At 34.3% G+C, this 21093-nt stretch overlaps 1 protein-coding gene across 2 annotated transcripts; it reads left to right on the forward strand.

Moving 5' to 3' along the window:
* Positions 1-1087: 1087 nt before the first annotated feature.
* LOC110031346 (uracil phosphoribosyltransferase) lies at positions 1088-20910 on the forward strand. 2 transcript variants are annotated; one of them, XM_020734510.1, is made up of 12 exons: positions 1088-1363; positions 1452-1541; positions 1698-1776; positions 2425-2483; positions 12854-12931; positions 13136-13217; positions 13654-13702; positions 16137-16198; positions 20068-20135; positions 20213-20268; positions 20354-20401; positions 20503-20899. In XM_020734510.1, exons 1-12 carry the CDS (start codon positions 1211-1213, stop codon positions 20552-20554), a joined length of 876 nt encoding a protein of 291 aa, XP_020590169.1. In that variant the 5' UTR covers positions 1088-1210; the 3' UTR covers positions 20555-20899. The 2 variants fall into 2 exon arrangements, with proteins under 2 accessions (XP_020590169.1, XP_020590170.1); XM_020734511.1 differs by having other exon boundaries at positions 1276-1363; positions 1425-1541; positions 20503-20910.
* Positions 20911-21093: the final 183 nt, after the last annotated feature.

Below are 21093 nucleotides of genomic sequence, written 5' to 3' on the forward strand. Positions count from 1 at the left end.
ATAGATCATAGTTGCACCCTGATTGTAATTGTGAGTGGTGATGACATATAAAAAAATCATCGTATTTGAGATGTATTGTTACATCATCTTGGGAAGGCATCATTACACTATATCTGAGGTGCATTGTTACTTCGTCTTCGGGAATAATGCACCACTTTAGATGTTGCTTCATGATTTTGCGATGACTTTGTCGTAAGGAGCGGACGACAGTTGATGGTGGTTGATAGTGGCTGGCGGTGTCAACGATCAGAGTTGGCAAGCTGCGCTAGCTAAAGTTGCTGGTGGTTGCTGCCGAAGTGGGTGACATTGCTAGATTTACAACATCGAAGAGATGCTAGACTTCAGCTCTTCTTGCAAGCTTCAACCTTCTTCTGGCTCCAAGTCTCTCTCTTTCTCACAAGGGTGGTGGGGCTCTATTTATATAGCCTATATTGCAAATAATTAAGTTATGAGCCACTCTGATCGGATGATTCAGAGAGATCCCCTTGATCAGACAACGTTCAATGAACATTTGAGTGTCTTAATGATGTTGGAACTGAGAGATATTTGGCTCATTAAATTTGTTTTGTTGAGATGCTCAATTTGACTATAGGTCGGCCAGATCCAAAATCCGTTTGAACATCTGATTATGCCTGACAAGCTTCTCAAAGTGGTTGATTTGAATTGGGCAAGATTTAACTCGAATTGAACCAATTTTGGTATCGTCGGGTCCGTCTCATTTGAGTGTATGTCAGCCAATTTAATTGTATGTTTGCTGAAATCACAGTTCTAGACGAATCTTAACTGAAATCTAAATATTTCTGACTAAAAAGTTACCTTTAGATCCATCCAATGACTTAAGATTGGTGTCAAATGATGAAAATGTGTTGACGGCATACTGACCGTCTTGTTCATCACCATTTTTATTATAACATCATCATAAATTAATATTTTCTTTTATATTAAATAAGTCAACTCATTGAGCCGGATCAAATTCATAAACTTAAGCTCAAGCACAAATTCAAACTCGACCAAATAAACCAAGCTCAGGCTGTGTTACTAGAGCTCAAAGTAAGAGTAACTAAACAAATTCGTTGACGCTGTCCCGTACCAAACTGGCCGCACCTAATAGTCGAAGAAAATTGGGAGCGATGACTCGCACACAGACACAGTGATTCAGTGGCCGTTGTCTTCATCCCGAATCCTTCGCCCTCTTTTGAAGTTCCTTTCAATGGCCGCCGTCACTGCCTTTAATACCCCGCCACATCGCTCGAAGGATGCGCTGAGGTCGTCTCTATTTCTCTCCCACAAATCTCTCCGATGTTTCAGCCCCCCTCTTCTCCCAACACCTCTCCCCTTCTCTACACCGCCTTCCTCATTAAAGGTATGCTTCTGTCGCATTTCATCCGTGCCGAAACCCTAGTTAGCTGTTTTTTTCTTTGCAGACACATTAACTCTATCCGAAAACCTAGATTTCCATTCCTAGGCCTTGGTTTGGTGTCTGCGCCGCAAAATCCAGTACAGCCATGGAGGACAAGGCCATGTCGGAAGATAGGATGCTGGTAGATCTTGTTTTGCATTTACCCTTTGGTTGTATTCAATTGTTTGATTACATCTGTCGTTTTAAGGGGTTCATTCATTGCTTTTTGCACATTTGTTTGTGTTTCTTTGCGTTGGCCTTTGTTTTTAAGGTTCTGATTCAATCCGGATGGATGCAGGTCATGGTGCCGCCACATCCGTTAATAAAGCATTGGATCTCCGTCCTCAGGAACGAGCTGACTCCTTGTGCAATTTTCAGTGAGTGACTAGCTATGCCAATCTTTTATTATTTTTATTATGAAGATGATTGTTGTATCGTGTGCTTGTCAGTTAACGGGCTGTGCTATTTTCTTGACCTTGTTAGCACAACTGCATGTTTACCAATCTATTCATGAATTACGATAACCCCAGAACATTTTCTCTTAAGCTTGAAGGAAGCGTTCAAAAATTTCTTCAATATGGTTAACTCTGGCTGTATAGTCTTTTGTTGTTCCGAGTAAAAAATTATGGGCATCAATGATGAAGGTATAGTTGTATGCTTTTTTTCTTAATTTTTATTTAATGAAGGTATAGTTGTTTGTGGTAAACCACAAAAAAATCTGTTAAGGAGTTCACAATTTTATGTCTTCATCTGTTGGATGAAGTTTCTAATGTTATCATTGGTGTTGATAAAGCATTCTCAAAACTACTCTTACTTATTGTTTTAAATATTTTGAAGCTAGCTCATGATTAGTGGTTTGATTAATAATCAGGAGGTTGCATTTTTCCCTGTGATCCTATATAAATTTGCCAGCCATTGCATTCTGTATGAGTTGTCAAATTACAGAATCAGTCTAGTGCTTTATTTGTAGCTATGTCTACTATCTTGGTGGATAACTTAATTACTCCCGCCCCCCTTTTTGCCAGAGAGTGCAATGGCAGAACTCGGAAGATTACTTATTTATGAGGCTTCAAGAGATTGGCTTGTAAGTTATGTTTTTGTAATGAATATTTCACTTCCGGTAAAAGATAAATTTGTCTCTTACATATTTTATTTTGGACATTCAGTAAATGGGGCCTTTCTGTCAAATATTTCATGAGGACATACCTTGTTTTTACCTATCGTTATTTCATTTGGATTTGGAATAAGGTCTTGTATGATTTTTGCATATTCATGAGATGCTCTTGCTTTTTATAACTTTTAAATGTGTCAAATTATAGGAGCATTTTCTTAAAAAAATGTTATGTTGTTGTGCCATTCTCTTAGAGAGCTACAACGCCAAATTAGAACTCTGTGTTTGAAGGCTCATTTTAATTTCATAAAATGGAATTGTTTAGTGCAGGCTTCCATGCTTTCTTATTCTTGCAAATAGTGACTCAGTAACGAAAAGAATAATAATACGTTACTTGCATCTTTTTCGTTAGGAGTTTAAACGAAACCCGTGCTAAGGAAATTAACATTTTTTATGATAATGGAGAAATATGCAACCATTGTATTGTGATTAACATAATCAAAATGCATATTTTTACTCAGCAGAAGGCAAATTTAGAAAGTTCATTGAATATGACTTATAGACGTGTGCACGCACGTGTGTGTGTGTGTGTATTCAAGATTTGAACAAACACGAATGATTAATTATTACTCGCGCCGTGTTTGAGCGGCTCATCGAGTGTTTTGATTCACTTACAACCCTAAGCAGAGGAGACACAATTGATGATATAGCAAGCTTTTAATGTGTAAAGTTTTGATTCATGTGAAAAAATGAACTATTAGTTCATTATAAAAAAAATTGAAAGATATTGGGAACTTTTGATTGATCAACTAAAATTGCTCTTGAACAACATTCAATGAAAGTGGTTAAATGATGAAATCCTACGTAAGGATCGGACTAGAACTCTAAATATCCAAGCGGACTAACTCAGCAGGACACTTACAATGATCATTGGTAGGAGAAAGGAAAAACACATGAAAGCATTTATCCAACTCATAGAGAGGACAATCAAACCTAGTGAGACACAAAGAGACAAATCCCGAAGTCTGATGGGAGGAGGATGACCCAATCAACGATGCTTTTGACATGGAATAATAATGGAAATAATGGCAAAAGTGATACTGGTTGCCATATAGTAGGTTTTACCAATTTCAACATCTTAAATAATTGTCTTTGTTGAGCTCAAATTTTGCCAAAAACATTATGCCAACAATAAAATGATGTGGAATAATAATAGAAGAGAGAGCAAGCAGGATATTGGTTGCCAATTAGTGGATTTTCTAGCTTCAACACCTCTTTTAATCATTTTCATTGAACTTGGATTTTGACAAACATTATCTGTGCTAGTGTTACAAACAATTATGAGATTTGGTAAGATAATAAATGCAATAGATTTAAAAAAAATTATGGTACATAGAAAATATATGAGAAATTTGAAGAACGAAGAATACCCTTCCTAAAAAATAAGAGGGGGGAGCCATCATCATTAATGATGGTGAGTAGAGAAGTATGAAGAGAGAAAATTTGTTGGTGATTACCTATCATATGGGAAGAAAAGCTTGAATTTAAAACCCAAGATATGCTGATAAAGTTATCTACGATAAATTCTAAAGCAAAGATGACATGAATGTTTGTTGCAACAGTTTTTCTTGAGCTATTTGAGAAATAGTAATAGATTTGATGGAGAAAGCACCCGAGCGCCTAAAACGAGCTAGATAAATTATTGAAGTATGCTAGGTAATGGAGGGATAACCAAACTTTTCCTAACAATATTCATGAAGATGATTGGTTCAATTGAAATGAAGGCAGGGAGAAAAGAAATTACGGCCATGGCTTAGACAATGAATACGACTATCATTAGTCTAGATACCACATCTATAACTCTAACAACCACCCTTAGTGCTAGCAACCAAAGGAAAATTGGCCATGGGTGGGGTTTGTGTGGTTGAGCTTAATGGTGCAAAATATCCAAAGCGAGCCAATGTAATGTTCGGGATGATACTAGAACTTGCACATTCTATAATGAAGGATGTAGGACAAAGGTACAATTGGTTGCAAGAATCTGTTCATTCCATTGATGTCATAATTAGATCAATAATGAAGTGATGATATTGAAGTAACTTATCTCATTTTCTTTTCAATATGCTTTAATGTTCATGTATCAATGTACCGTTATGTTCATGTATCTGCTTAGTGTTTTATTGAAGAGAATATCTCATGCTGGAGAGGGTAATAGTCATATGTTTTACATTTTTAAAAGTAGAGAGGGCGAAGAAAGTCATGTCTTCTTTGTAGAGTCTTAAAAAAAGACAATTGATATTATATAGGTTTCGGGACTGTTGACCATTTAGGTAAAAATATTTTTGTCTTAAGCATGCTACTTTGCAAACTTATGTTGTCATTGGCAATATGGAGAAGTGCCAAAATGATGGAGGTTGTTATGAGAACTGACGAAGAAGCAAAAGTCCTTTGTCCACAAGAAATAAGTTATACCATTGAATTTGATTGCAGTGTTAATGGCGGTGGAGGGTTTTGATTCATTGACATGAGGTTGAAAGGATATAACATCATGAGAGAGTGTGGGAGATGGAAAGCTTGAGAGTTAGCTTGGATTATAAAGGTTGTGGGATGATTGATGTTAGAAATAGTTGAGTGATAGTGTGCAAACTTGTGAAGTTCTATGCACTTGAGGATTCATTAGAGATGCAACACGTGCTAGCAATGGGATGCAGGCATGATGCATTTGCAACGTGCATTGGCAGGTAGCATGACATCGGTGAATAGAGAGACAAGTGTACCAAGAATCCCGACTACATGTTAGGCTAAGGGACAAAGAAGGGGCCGGTAAGGTGATGCTAGTTGAAGAAGAAAGGAGGTTTGGTTGAGTGAGAAAGGTCTTTTTGTTGAGTGCATTATTTACTAGAGAACTCCTTTATTTATAATAGAAACATGAGTACAATATTCTAAGGAGCATCTAAATAAACATGCATCACTCTTCAAATTTCAAAGAACCTTCAAGTTGATATTTTCATACGCTAATAAACACTTTAAAGGGAACATTATGAAGAATTAAAGGAAGATTTTATAATTTTTTTGTTAGATTAGCTATACTATATTGATAAGCGTTGGGCAACAAAAAAGTGAAAAGTAGCCTTGTTGAGTGTCAAAAAGAAAATATCAGAGAGGTAATTTGGTTTCAAGTAAAATGGAGGTATTGCATCACAAATGTAGTGATTTTGAATATTTGATTGTTTTGTTTTAGGAAGAAGTGATGCAGGAGCTAAAGTTCCATAGAAACCCTCAGAATCCAACGACATTGTGAGTTTCCGTGATTCTCATAATTGCGGAATGGGCTGAGCACGAGTCCCACATGTGAAATTTTTGTTAACTAGATTTTATGCTTTGCGATCAAATTCAACATAATTCTTTTTCTTTTCTAGTCTTATTTCCTATTTTTTCTTTCTAATTAGGTTTATCTATGTAGGGGAGACTATTTATGTTTTTATTTTATTTTATTTTGGGGGAACTTTGCTATTGTTATTGTGTTTATCCTCTTCCTTTTGAAAGTGATGCATCAATATCTTGCTCAGGAATAGGCAATGGATCCCCCTCACCACCTATACCTCGTTGATTCACCTGGTAACTACTATTTTCAGTTGAATAGTCATCAAACTTGTTGCAACCTACTGTTTGATAGTAGAAGACCATTGCTTTCTGCTTCTGATTCATTGTTCCACTGCCTTTCACTCCCGGCTTTCATCTGGCCTCTTTCCTCCTACTTTTCTTACCCATCCTACAACATACCTTTCTCTTACTTGTCATCTTTCATAGCTTTTAGTCTCCATAAAACAATATCATTTAGTATCAGGGTATGTCAAACTTTAGATTTTTAGGGACTTGTCTTTCTTGCCCTAAATCCAAAAGTCCACAAAAACTATCTTCATCATATCCTAACCATTCCTACCGTATTTCCTACCCTCAACCTTAAATTTTCAGAATTCAACATTCCTACCTTCTCAAAAATTTCATCGTGACATCGGTCACCAAAACCTAAGCCTCACGAGCAAACTTTTGCAATTCTACATCTGTTGAAATCTTGATCCAACACCCATCAATAACTTGATCGAGAGAAAATGACATAATGTCTTTTAGGAGAAATCTGAAAAGAGTCGTCCATGAATTTTGTATGGAGGATATGTAGTAAGAAATCTTCCAAATGCAACAAAAACTTGTTGCCTTTAAGATGAGACAATCATGTGAGATCACCTATAGCCACAACAGTAACTCGCCAGATCGAGGAGAAGAATTAAACCCCTTTCATTGGGAAATTTCCAGTGATGAAGTAGTAATACAACGATAATTTGTCATGGAATATCAGAGAAGTCAAAATTTTGGGGTTAAGATTGATTATCAGATTTTAATAGTCACATGGATCCAGATGAATTGGTCAAGTGGCTCTAGATAACAGAGCATGTCTTTGAATACAGTGATATCCCATCTAATAAAATGATAAAGTTAGGCGCCATTAAGTAAAAGAAAAGTACATCTATATGGTGGAAAAATTTTAAATGTCTACACTAACCAGAGGGAAAAAGTGAACCCACAATCTGGTCCAAGATGAAAAGGGAGATACAGTGGATGTATCTATTAACACATTAACATGGCATGTTCTTGAGATTTTGCCATGTACAACAGCAATATCTCTCAATAGAGTACACCGCTGAGTTCAAGGAGCCTATGTTGAAGTGTGAGGTAGTGGAGCCTTTGGAGAATACCGTAGCTTGATATCTGGGAGAATTGTGGCTGTCTATTCTCAATGTGGTCCAATTACAACCCTATTGGGCATTAGAAGATATTCAGACCCTAGCCCTAAAGGCGAAGAAACAAAATTATAGTATTAGATCCACATCACTCTTAAAAGAGGGTTTGACCATTGGATCAGGAAGCAAGATTGCACCCAATGAAGCATCCAAGGTGACTAATTAGACGAAAACCCATATAGAGTGGAGAAAATGTGGACACCATCAATAACTTCTAAATCCATCCCAACCAAAAATTACTCAATGTGTCATGATTTTGGGCATATTGCATCCAATTGCCCATACAGAAGAGTATTTTTCATTGAGCTGGGAGTAGTTCAATAAAATTGACAGTGACATAGGAGAGAATGAAGGCTTCAAAGAGGATTATCAAAGGGGATTATCAACGTCAACGAGGATTACCATTACATAGAAGAAAATATGCTAGTGGTTCAAGTTAAGCTTATGAGAGAGACTCAAATAGGATTAGCTTTGGTTATCATAGAAGGTAGTGAGTCCAAGAAGACGATGCTAGAAATGGGGGAACTTCTGTTGAGAGAGTTATCGGATGTTTTGATTGACAATTTACCTTATGGGGGCTATCATAGAGAGAGATTCAACATGTCATAGATCCTAGGCCGAGATTTTTTCTTCTTAGTCAACTTGTCTTTGCGATGCGACCACCCAAGTATGAGAAATTGCAAAAATATATTACACATGTGATGGTTAAAGGCTTGGTTTGTCATAGTAGCCCAGATGCAGCTTCAGTTTTGATCGTGCTGAAGAATGATGGTTATTTATTATACCAAGATAGACTTTGGAAGGACATGTGTTTTAGAGTTGCCTGAAATGGATGTTAGCATAGATTTTATAGTGAGACTGTCTCAGGCAAAGCAATTAAATACTTTATTATGGTGGTGATAGATCGATTTCAGAAGTTTCTAGAGAAAAGAATCTATGCTAACTGGGAGAATGACGCGGGAGTTGAAGTTCCGTAAAAACCCATAGAATTCTATAGTATTATGAGTTTCTATGATTCCCGTGATTGTGAGACAAGCTGGGCACGAGTTCCGCCCCTGAAATCCTGTCAACGGTATTTTATGCTCCGTTATCAAATTCAACATTTTTTTTCTTTTTCTAGCATCATTTTCTTTTTTCTTTCTAATTAAGTTTATTTCTATATGGGTGACTATTTATGTGTTTGTTTTTTTTTTAGAGAACTTTTGTTATTGTTATTGTGTTTGGAGATTTTATGATCTGTTTTATGCTCTCTGGAAAGTTGTATCATTTTCCTTTTGTAAGTGGTGTATTTGTATCTTGCTCGGGAACAGATGGTAGATCCCCCTAACTGCCCATACATTCTCGTTATTGGTCAACTGCTATTTTCTGCTCAACAATTATCAAACTTGATGCAACTTATTGTTTGGCAGCATCATATTGCTATTTTTTGCTTCCGATTTGTTGTCTTGTCACTGGCCACACTGACAGCATAATATCGTTGTTTTTTCGTTCGACATCTTTCCTCGTGCTTTCCTTACCCATCATATAACATACATATCCCTTTATTGTGTTCTTTCACACATTCTAAGATTTTAGAATGTTGTATAAAAGGAATACTGATATCGGAGGAAAGCCCAAACTGCAACGAAATACTAATAATATTGTTAATTCCAACAATTACAAATAAATACTCTCCTCATAGAAACAAACAACACCAAAAATAGCAACACAATCTTAAAAATATAATATATAGACTCTAATTAGAGCTACGACTGTGGTGAGGATGTTGGTGACAACATGGCAGCCTGTTGGGAGGTGTTGGTGATGGCCGACGACCAGTCGGAAGGAAGCTGGAGGAAGGGAAATCTGCTAGGATGTGTTAGAGATGGTGGACAACGACCTGGAAGAAGTTGGTGGGGGTCAAGACAACCCCAAAAGTGTGGACAACGACCTAGAAGAAGTCGGTGGGGGTCAGGACAACCCCGGAAGTGTGGAGGACAACCTGAAAGATGTCACTAGTGGTCGGGACATCACCCAACAGAATAAACAACAACTTGAAGGGTGTGGGATGGGATGGCAACAACGGGATAGCTGCTACAGGCAGCAAACACCAGCATGGATGGTGATTGGGTTGGTCGGTGGGAGGCATGGACAACATGTAGGTGGTTGGAAGGCTGGTGCGACAGTGGAGAATATAGTTTGCGGTTGCTGGAAGTGGGGGACGGAGGGGGGTTGTGGAAAGATACATATCTCATCGGGGTCGAGCTACAACCGGAGCACCACCTGGACACTTGGAGACGGTCGCCATTTTAGATGAGTTACAGTTGGAGCACCTTCTCGCCGTTGGATACAACCCCCAGAGGGGAAAAATGCCTCAAAGTCAGCACTCATAAAAAACGGTCACAACCTTAGAAAACTACATGTATATACATAAGAGAGAGTTAATAGATAGATTAGGCAAGTAGAAGAATAGAAAATAAATAAAGAAGGGGTGATGGGAAAGGAATGAATTTGAAATTGGGATAGAAGTGGAAGGTGATAGATAAGGTAGGGAATCCAATAGGAAAGAGAGACCCGTTGTTGCAGCAACAACTACAATAACACATCTTCGGTACTGTAACGATTACAGTACCGCGTCCACGATAAGCTCCCCCGTCAAATACATAATAAGATATTAATTTATTTCAAATGCAGTGTTTGTTTCATTTTCAATATATTTTAAATTTGTCATATTTAGGCGAATACATACTACACGACAACGTCAGACCGGTGCTCACCAACTACCTTCTATCGCATGTCGCTGGCCGCGGCTATTGCTTGCATGTTATGATCACCGACCACAATTATCCACCATAGCATGCACGTTGTCGTTGTCTGCTGCACACTGTCTCCGACAAGCCCGCCTTTTGACGCTCGTTGCCTGCCACTGTTTATCGTTGCACGCCTTCGCCAACGGCTGCCTGCTGATGCTGTCATCGTTGATTGTCATTGCAGTTGACGACCTTATTTTACATTGATTTTATTTTTCTTCAATACAAACACACAAATGTAAAGTCATGCATTTATTGTTTATTGAACCAAGTAACTCTAAAGATTATATTAGAGGGAGAATGAAAGTAAAACTTTTGAAGATCAGATGATATAGGATAGTTAAGGTCTTTAATTACTATTGCAATTTAGGGTGAGATGTACCATGACAACACAAAAAGATCACAATACTTGGGTGTTGCCAACTTTTAATTTTAGCAAAAAAGTTAGTCGATTTCAATGTAAAAAACTAGTAGCAATTAATAATGAAATCATTACCTAAATTCAAAATTAATATAAAGTGTACTAATTTAAAATTGCCTGTGATAATTAGGTTAATGCTTTAAAAATAATGAAAAATTTCACATTTGACCAAAGTGTACTCATGCATAAAAAAAACGATTAAACAAGTTAAAACAATAATAATGTTTTTTTGGGAGTCGTATCCGACATAAATTGAACGCGGGGCTTTTAGGTTGGAGAGATAAGCCTCTGCCATCGGAGCTCCGCATTTCAACTGAAATAACAATATTTTTAATCATTTGAAGGTTGAACTAGGCTTCATGCAGTTTCAAGAAGCTTGCCTTGAAAGTAGTCATCCATGCTTGTGACAGACTTAAGAAAATACATTCAACAACAATAACATAGGAAAATTGAATTTTTTTTTAATACTTAATTTTTAAGTAGTTTCCACATACCTGGAAGTTTTATTTAGATAATTGGCTCATGAGCTTAGCTTGATGAACCAACAAGCTAAGCTTTAGCCAGCCCTGGCTCGACTCGCTAGCTCATGAGCTGGCTTGTTTAAGAAAATATTAATATAAAATACATTGCAAAATATATTAAAATTTAATGTTTTATCTTTAAATTATTAAAAACGCGTCAAAAATGATATCTTACATTTAACATTGATTGATTTTTTATCATTTATCTCTTAATTGCTCATTCTATTTGTCATTTTATTATAAAACTAGCTAAGAATAAACATTGATTTCTCTCTTTCATATTAATATAGTTGGCTCACTAGTTGACTCGAACTCATAGAATTAAGCTCAAGCTTGAGTCAAGGGTGGCTTGAGCTTGTTCTTACTCATATACCCTTTTAGTGGCAACCATAAGATAGTCAGAACAGTGAAATCAGGGTAGCCATTGAACTTGACTAGCAGTGAGGACTGGAACGGTGCAACAGTGGGAACAAACTAATTTATAGAAACAAGGATATTAGTGGAAAGTGTAATGATTTGAGCTTCATATGTGCTGATATAGAACTCAATAAGTTAAATCAAAATCTTGCAATAATAAACAAATCATAATAGAATACTTCAGAATACTAGAAAATACTTCCCATTCATATAGGAGCTGTGTCATTATAGGAATATTTTTACACTGGAAATGAACTAGGAAACAAAAAAGTAAGAATCAATATACATGGATTGCATTCTCGATGAGAAAACCATCCTTTGATTGTTCGTGCATTTAGATAGAGGTTTAGAGGATGAACCAGTTAGTTGTGTATAGGAAATTAATGCTGAAGTATTATGAAGGATGATAAATAGATCAATGATTACATAGCTAGATGTTGTGCTAAAAAAATGCAGAAAATAGGATTGGCACATTGTACAACACTTAATGGTAATGAATGGAGAATATGGATTTAGAAAAGGAATACCAAAAAATTTCGCTTTTGCTATGTTGATGATAAATTGTTAGTTTCAGCCTCTCTCCAAAAGATGACTCTATTTGAACTGAGACAACAAAAAATAAATAAATAAAATAAAAAATCCCTGGACTTTGATCAGAAATAGGGGTCTCTAATCATTTATTTTACATGCCTCTCCCTATTTATACTATTTTGTTGAACCTTAACATATTGTATGGATTCAAGGATTAACATATTGATTGCTAAGTTTTCAATGTACATGAATCTTGAGCTCTCATTATCATATGAATTTGAATTTCATTTGCTTTGTTATGGTTTAGCTTTTATGTTTGATCAAACTTCTTCATTCTAAGTATTATCAATGTTTCTTTCTGGATAAATCTTGTTCCATATGGTTTAAACTCTTGCTCCAGTCAACATTAGAAAAACTCTAATAGTGCGGTATTTGATGTTGATAGATTATTTTAAGAGTTGATTGGATCATGACCATTCTTTATTGTTAAATGTTCAACTACCATGATATTATCTCACATAGAAATCTCTAGATAATGTATTACAGGTGGACGGTTTTTATCCCAATGCCTATATTGGTGGATCACTATCAAAAAGTGACCATTTATACCATTTGTGTCAGTACTTGTTGGCATTTGGTGATCCTTGTGGAAATAAATTTGTAGGCGCAGCTCTGTTTTAGGCTTCTCCTCTCATTTAGTAGTTATTCATGTGGAGGTATAATTCATTCAAGTAGTTGATGTTATAGAAATTGGATTTTACATAAGATGGGTTTGAATCTTTATTTTGCTTTCATTCAGGATTATATTCCTTTCATTTAAATTTTGACTTTATTGGTCTAATTATTATGTCGCAATTCTTGGCAGCCTACAATCTCTGGAGAGATTCAATCACCGTTGGGTATGGCTACCGTTGAATTTATTGATCCAAGGGAGCCTGTGATGGTTTGTCTTTTATTCAACTTTCTTTTTTGCAAGTTTTCATTAAATACCATCATAGGAGTCTGTTCCATTGTAATGTGGTCGAGTACTATACTTTTTAACACATGTAAAGCTATATTAGATGAACCACTTTGGACACTTGTAAGAGGTTTTATGATTCATTTTTTACTGGCCATGCACTTATACATGATTTTTTTAACTTGGCAGATTGTTCCCATTTTGAGAGCTGGTCTTGCTCTTGCAGAGCATGCTTCATCAGTCCTTCCCGCAACAAAAACTTACCATCTGGGTGAGGGGAGGCTGTCTCAATCTTTCTCTATTTTATATCTTTTTATTCCACTTTAGAAATTGGGAATATCTATGAAACGTGCCCAGATGTAACTTAGTTATTTTAACATATAGTTCTTCATTCAAAACGTTAGCATTTTTCAAGAATGATTTGACCTGTGAAATATTAACCTTATGTAGAATAAAAAATTATCTTTGGTCAACCTAATTTCTTGATCATTCTTAAATGTTCAAACCACAAATTGCCACCTGCAACTTTGTGTGTGGAACTGATGGATGTTTAGCAGCTCTCTATATATTTATATAGACCGTAAGTATAGTTATATTTACAAGAGTGGTTTATGATCTCAACTGATTTTTATGATTTTTATAAATGTTTATCCTACTTGATTGTATTTCCATTGAAAACGATGATAAAGGTTCCTTCTTTTGAAAAGGCATGCGCAGGGATGAGAAAACACTCCAACCTACTATATATTTGAACAAGTAAGAGCGTTGTTTCTATTTTTTCATTTATTCATCTAATGTTCATTGAAAAGGAAAAGTATTTGACTTAGGTTTAACTTTGTCACATTTATTGTGGTGCCATATTAAAGATATTTTCAAATATACTCTGTAGAAGCTGGTAGCATTAAAAATGTGAATGTTTGATTGGAAGTAATCGTTTTATTTTGAGTTGTAGATTGTATGCTATTGACTTTTTTTATTATTATGTTTGGACTCTTTTCCTTTATCTATGGTTTAGGATTAAGTGTAAATGTTTTAATTCCATTTGGATTATTAATTAGCAAGCTTGTCTTTGACATACTAATTTTTTTGCTCCTTTTCATTGCTTTAAGATTCCTAGTCTAATGAGTTTCTCGCCCCTAGTATATTGATCCACATCCACAGGATTGCATCACCCATCTTCAACCAATTACTAGTATTAGAGCCGCTGATTACACTTAGGACAAATTGGACTCTTGTATACAATTCTAGGCTGGTGGTTACAAGCACTACTCAGCAATGGTGTGCTTCAAGTGCTAGATCATTTTGGAAATTTGTTGGAGCAGAGCTGGAGCATTATTGAATGTGGATTTTAGGCGTGAATTATGTAAAATACAAATACTTAATCTTTCATCCAGCAATTAATTTATTTTACTAGTTGGCCCTAGTTTGTTATATTCATGTCCGGGCAACTGGGTTTTGGCTCCAATCAAGTTATCTCATCAAGCATATTTTCTTGCTAATTTTAACATGATTTTTTTTTTTTTTTTTTTGGTGGAAAAGTTGTAAATGAGAATGAGAATTCTCTCGTTCATATATATTTTTTAAGAGATTTAAATTTCTCAAATGTACCTTCCTTGAAAATTTATGTTTTCTTTTTTATTTGTTGTACTCAATCTATGACGTGCATCTTGGGCATGCTATAAGATATGAGAAACTTCATGGATTTGGGCATATGGAAATCATGAAAGTACAATCTGATACATAGATGAATCTCTATTGATCATTCTAGATCCAATAGTTTTGAACTACTTAGCTTATCTATCCCTATTTGTTTGATATTTTCTGTATTATATGTCGATCATGCATAGGGCAGTGAAATTATTCAGGTGTGGAGTGATCATAGCTCTCACACGAAAATTTATATAGGATTTTAATGGGTTTTAAAACTCCTCGCTAGCTTTGATTTGTTCACATGTCATGGCGATCGCACATAAGATAATGAAATGATCATGTGCGGTGTGATCATATTTTAGAATAGCCGGGCGAGTTTCTGTATAGGGTTCAAATGGGCTTGCCAAACTTGCTATATGGATGGATGGCAGAATGGAATGTGCTATAAAAATTGTGCCCTTCAATGGATCTATCGATATGGAATTTATCATAACATCCCAGCTTGTTTTGATTTTTAGTCACTATATCTGTCGATCATGCATCAGGTAAAGGAGAGGTCATTTTTGGCCTGATCTTATTTAATATATACAGCAGGAAATGTATTTTATTATTATTTTTTTTAGGTTTGCAATGATATTGCCATAATTTTATGAGCTTAAGCTTCCTTTGACTTCTACATCTTTTTTTATCCTTATACTCTTGGAAGCACTATTTTGGTTCTCAAATGTTCATGTTATCTCCGTTCATTTTGGAAATGACTGACGTTTTCAAAAGATTTTGGTTAATCATGTGCTTCATTGCATTTTTATTTATCAAATTTCTTCCTAACTGGATTTTGTCCACTTTCACATTTGTCATGACACGCATTGATTATGCCTATATTTTTAGGCTTTTTAACCACCGGTGTTATCTTAAGTATCCCCAGGTTCTTCTGTCAAAATTAGTATACCCCTCAATTTTTTTGTGTTGGCTTTGGGGAACTTCGAAAATGTTTGTTCATTTAAGATCTTCATTTGGAGTTTGATTCTAGCTCACAAAAAATCTCATCTTAGAAGTTTAAAGAAACTCTTAAGATAATAGTATTTGGTTAATATTTTTGAATGCTAGAAAATTGAATAGTATTTGGTGAATATTTTTGAATGCTAGAAATTTGAAAAACTTCAATTTATTCTGTGGCGAATTTAAACTTCAAAGATTGCTTGTTTTGTAAAATTAAGTGGACTTAGTGACCGGAACTTTTGGAAACATTTTTGGTGATCCATGGGACAGTGAAGGACTTGAGTAGAAAGTATATTCTATTTAGAATGAGTTAAAGTTGTGATTTACTTGATCTTGTACTTGTCCGTTGGACAAGTATTGTGTGAATTTAATTTTGGCTACGCACTCATTCGCTTTCCAGAAATGATTTTCTTTTCTGCAAAATAAGGTGACATGGTGTTTTTGGTTCAAGTCGGCCTGTTGATTATAGTTGATTCTTTCTCATATATTTGCTCTTTGTGACAGAAAAAATGAATTTAATTGTCACATTTGACTATTGCAGTTTGCCCGAAAAGTTTCCTGAAGATTCTCGTGTTCTTGTTGTGGATCCCATGCTAGCGACTGGTATTCTGTTTACTTATTTATCCATGTTTTATGTTCTATATTAATCTAGATATGTGTAATTTCCTTCATGAATTTCTAAGATTACCCAATAGAATCTAATATAATTTCTAATAATTAAAAATGGTTATGAAAATTGTTCTTGTTACAGGAAGAATTCTAATAGAAAAATTAAGTTCTTACATAGAATGAATTATGACCCTGAATGTCATATCTTTTATCCCATTCCGTTAACTAGAATAAGCCAAAAATTTAGTTTATTTGCAGAAAATAAGAATGGTGTTTTGGTTTATGACAATAGAGAATGTTCAATATCCAGTAAATGTTTAGTTGATGCATTGCATGGAGTAATGGAGTAGTTCCATTCGGATCTTCAAATCTTTTCGGTTTTGTCTTGTCTACCAGTGTTTGATTTGGTCATGTGGTGCATTGCTGTAGAAAATGTGTTTTATTAATTGGCTGGTCGTTACACTAATAAATCTTGATTTTTTGACTTGCGATACTTAGAAGGGTTTCTTGATAACCTTTGTTTAAGCGTTTGTTATCCCTGTATTGTGTCTTCTGATCTGATTTTAATTACTAAAATGATTAGATTTTTTTTTTTTTTTTTAAAGAAGTTGGACAGAATTTTCTTCTGATAATTACTAAAATGATTAGATATGATTAGATTTTTTTTTTTTTTTTAAAGAAGTTGGACAGAATTTTCTTCTGATTGTAATTTATTTTGTGCTTGGTAAAGGTTGGCATGCATAGACATTCAAATTACAAGAATATATATGGTCTAGCATGCCAAATATAAATTTCTCTCGGACATGGCACAATATTGTGCTGGACACTGGCACGGATTGTCGAAACCCCTAGAATTGGTTTCTAAAATGCAAGCTCAACATGACAACTACATGACTCATGATTTTCCCCCTTTTTTGGAGTCATTTGAATATAGGAATATCATCTATTATATTTAGGGTTGTAAATGAGCCGAGCTTGAGCGAGCTCGGGCTAGGCTCATGTTTGGCTTGCTCGAAATTGCTCGTGTTTCGTGTTCGAAATTGACTCGTGAACAGTGTGTTTGTATTCGGCTCAATTTAAATATTCTTGTTCGTGTTTGACTCAAAAGTGGCTCGTTAAAATTAATTGAAAAAGATAGATCTAGTGTTGAATTTGAACCTGAACCAAATCTATGCAAAAGAAGACACATAACCACATTACCACACGAACTATTATGATTTAAATTTAGATATAAATAATCTATATAATATATTATTATATAAATAATTATATGATTTTTTTTTATTTCAAGCTAAAACGAGCCGAACACAAGTGAACAAAGAGCTGTTTGTGTTCAGTTCGTTTATAATTCGAGCTTAAAAAATTATTCGTGTTCGGCTCATTTACTTAACAAACGAGCCGAACATGAGCTACTTAATAAGCCGACATGAGCTACTTAATGAGCCGAACATGAGCTTTTCGCAAAAAATGAGCTTTTCTTGCAGCCCTAATTATATTAGTCATTTGGAATACTGTTTTCAATTTGTTTTAAGATATAAGATTCTTATGTTGAAATTATTTTTAATATATGTTAAAAGTAGATATATTTGTTCAAGATTTAGGCAAAGGCTAACGAAGATAATGCATCAGGTGTAAACCTATTATTACTAAATCCCTTTTTCTGCCATCTTATGGGCGTTCTTTTTTATGTTTTCATACCATATAAATTCATTTCTTATCATATTATCTTAAATAGGTGCTTTTCCAGTTGTTCTTATAATATAATAATTTCTTAATGTGTACTTTCTTGCTGTTGTACATTCATTCTCAAAATTATCTTTTTTTTTCATGGTCAATTTAGTTATTAGTGACTATTACACACTCAAGTCTATAGAATGTAGTTGATAATTGCAGCTTTATAATACTTATCTTTTAGTTTGTGATATTCTTTCATCATGTAGTGTTGATCATTGATGTAATTTTATTTTTATTAAAAACTCTTTGATCATCATTAATTCTTTTAATACTGGCAAATAATGCATTATTCATAAATTTAACAGTTTGGAGCTGTCATTGGGCAATATACATCCATAGCACTCAAAACATTGCTATTTACAAAACTAGCATCCCCTTTCATCTATTTTTTCAATTCCTGTTCAAATAAATTCACGATAAAACCACAACCAATATTTTTTATTTTATCAAATTTCTAAAATAAATTAAATATATTAGCACACAATAGTTTGCCTTCCAAATATCAATAAAATAACTCTATGAAGATCTATTTTACTAGCACAAAAATTTCTTTCAGTGTGAGCCTTTTTTTTTTATATACAACCAAATGTGTTCTTTGATGTGACATAATTTTTCTTATTTTTTTATTTTTTCTTAAATATTGGTATAAAATTACTTCTTCAATCATTCGACCTCCTTGTAGTCTTCAATAATTTGTTTTTTTTTTAAAAAAAATCAAACCACTACAGTATCTTTTAAAGCTCTTCAAATTTTGATAATGACCCGAGTTTTTGTCTATATTTATCTACATTTGAGGTAGCAATGCTTCACTTTTATTGTCTAATATATGTTATATCTCATTATTATGTTTATTATACTCTTTTAAGATTATTTATTGTTTAAAATTCTTATTTAATAATTTTTAAAATTAGAATTTCTCTTGATATATTTTAACTTAAAATCTTATTATCTTCATTTCTAATGTATTTAGCTAATCAAAGTTCCTAGATCTCTTAACTTATATTTTATTCACTTACTCTCTATCTTTTGAACGTAGCTTATAATATAAGTCATCAAAAGTTGTAGCTTTTACTTTGCTTCTTATTTCTTTTTAAGACTTTTGACTTCATGTTCATTACAAGTGTCAATAGTATTTTTTTCCTGCCACTTTTGAAAAGCATTTTTGATAACCTATTATAAATTCAGTCTCTATTTCCAGGCTTTCTGTACGTGTATTATCAATTTCTAAATTCTTCCAAAATTTTATGACAAACTTTTTGATGGAGGAACCATCTTACCCGTTATAACTGTCTTAACAAATATTTTACTGCTGTATCTCTCGTAAACTTTTTGTTGTCGAGGCAGATGGCCATTGGAATGAATAAACTTTGTTTCTTTACATTGTACATAATCAAACATGCATTGTAGTATAATAAACAGAATTTTCGTAGTAAATAAAAGGTCATTGCACATTATCATCTTGATAGCCAAATAAATCATTTTTCATGTTCAAACTACAAATTATACTAGCACATCAATTCCTCAGCTTTTTAGATTTTCATTTGACAGATCAAAAGAAGAATAATATAACAATTATAATAATGTATTGGGTTTAATACTGTTATTTTCTACCCATAGTCAGTCTTTAATACAAAAATATTTTCTTTTAACATGTAGAAAAGTAACATTTGTTTTAGCTATTGTATGCTGAAACAATTCTTTTGAGCAGTTACAAATATGTTGGAAGGAATACAACATCAAATGCATAATTTTTTTAAAAACACCCATAACTTTCTGTTTGTTTTGAGTTTTAAACCGCTACCATATTTCTACTTGAGAAACTATTTTATTAATGTTTTCTAAAAATGCTTGTGGTGGAAAGTTATTTTTTTTTTAACCAGATTGGTTGGAGAGTCGTGGCTATAAGAAAATTGCTATTTGATTTTTTAAAAATATTAATCTTTATGATTCCCAATGCAATTTTCCAAGAAATTTTTTTCTCCGCCAAAGCATATCTAAAAACTTGAGGCCACCCCTAATGAACAATTCGTTTCTATATGTAATTGGACAGTTTTAAATTTGTTTTTTCCATTTATTATGAAAGAAAGAGCTTTACCCATTACTCATCCTTCATCCAAACTCCATCACAGGTGGCACAATAGTGAAAGCTCTTGACTTGCTGACAGAGCGTGGGCTAAACAACAAGCAAATAAAAATCGTATGCTCATTCAAACGTTCAACGATTTTTTTATCCATTTCATGCTCCCATTACTAAATTGTTAGCAACTGCTGCAGATATCTGCTGTTGCTTCCCCTCCTGCTCTTCAGAAGCTCAGCACTAAGTTTCCAGGGTAAGCTTTTATACGAACCGCTTATGTTATTTTCATATTTATTCCATCAAGTTCTGTGAAACTGAGTGCTGGTTTAATTTTTCAGGCTTCATGTCTACACGGGAATGATAGACCCAGTTGTTAATGAGCATGGGTATCTCGCTGATTTGATTTTAATTTTTTAAGCTATTAATGAGCCTGTTTTATTTTATCATGAAGTCCATGTATACCAAATTTTCGTGTATTATTTATCAGGTTTATAGTTCCGGGTTTGGGAGATGCTGGAGATCGCTGTTTTGGTACTTAAAATGCGGGGTCAGATAGTTTGCACTGATGATGATGGTTCATTCATATGGCTCTGCATTGGGTTTTGCGCAGCTTTTCTTCACCAATTACGGCATGTTTTTAGCTTTTCTTTTTCTTTTTTGGTTAAAAAACCATCAAATTAAATTATATGAGAGAAATTACATCTCTTGGTGATGCTTGATATTGTAGAGACATGCACAGGTTTTAAATGATTAATAACCATCTATACAGTGCTGTTTTAAAAGATTTAGAATTGGGCTTATTGTATAAAAAATGATGCTCATCTAAATATGACACTCAACAGGACATAATGGGGAAAAAGGATTGTTATAATCCACCCTATTTAAAAGAGAGAAAAGACTTCTTGTTTGGGACATTTTTTTTCCTAGCTTAGTTTTAAATTATGTGTTCTAAGTGCTGGGCTGCTTAACAAAAGATTTGGGTTTGGGGCAGGTGGGCTTGAGTGCAGTGCGAATGTCGTTAAATTTATTCATGCATGTACCCCCCCCTTTTGTTTATAGTAGTGTTGCCTGATAATAT

This window comes from Phalaenopsis equestris, unplaced genomic scaffold (assembly GCF_001263595.1).
Source record: "Phalaenopsis equestris unplaced genomic scaffold, ASM126359v1 Scaffold000803, whole genome shotgun sequence".
NCBI classification, from domain to species: domain Eukaryota; kingdom Viridiplantae; phylum Streptophyta; class Magnoliopsida; order Asparagales; family Orchidaceae; genus Phalaenopsis; species Phalaenopsis equestris.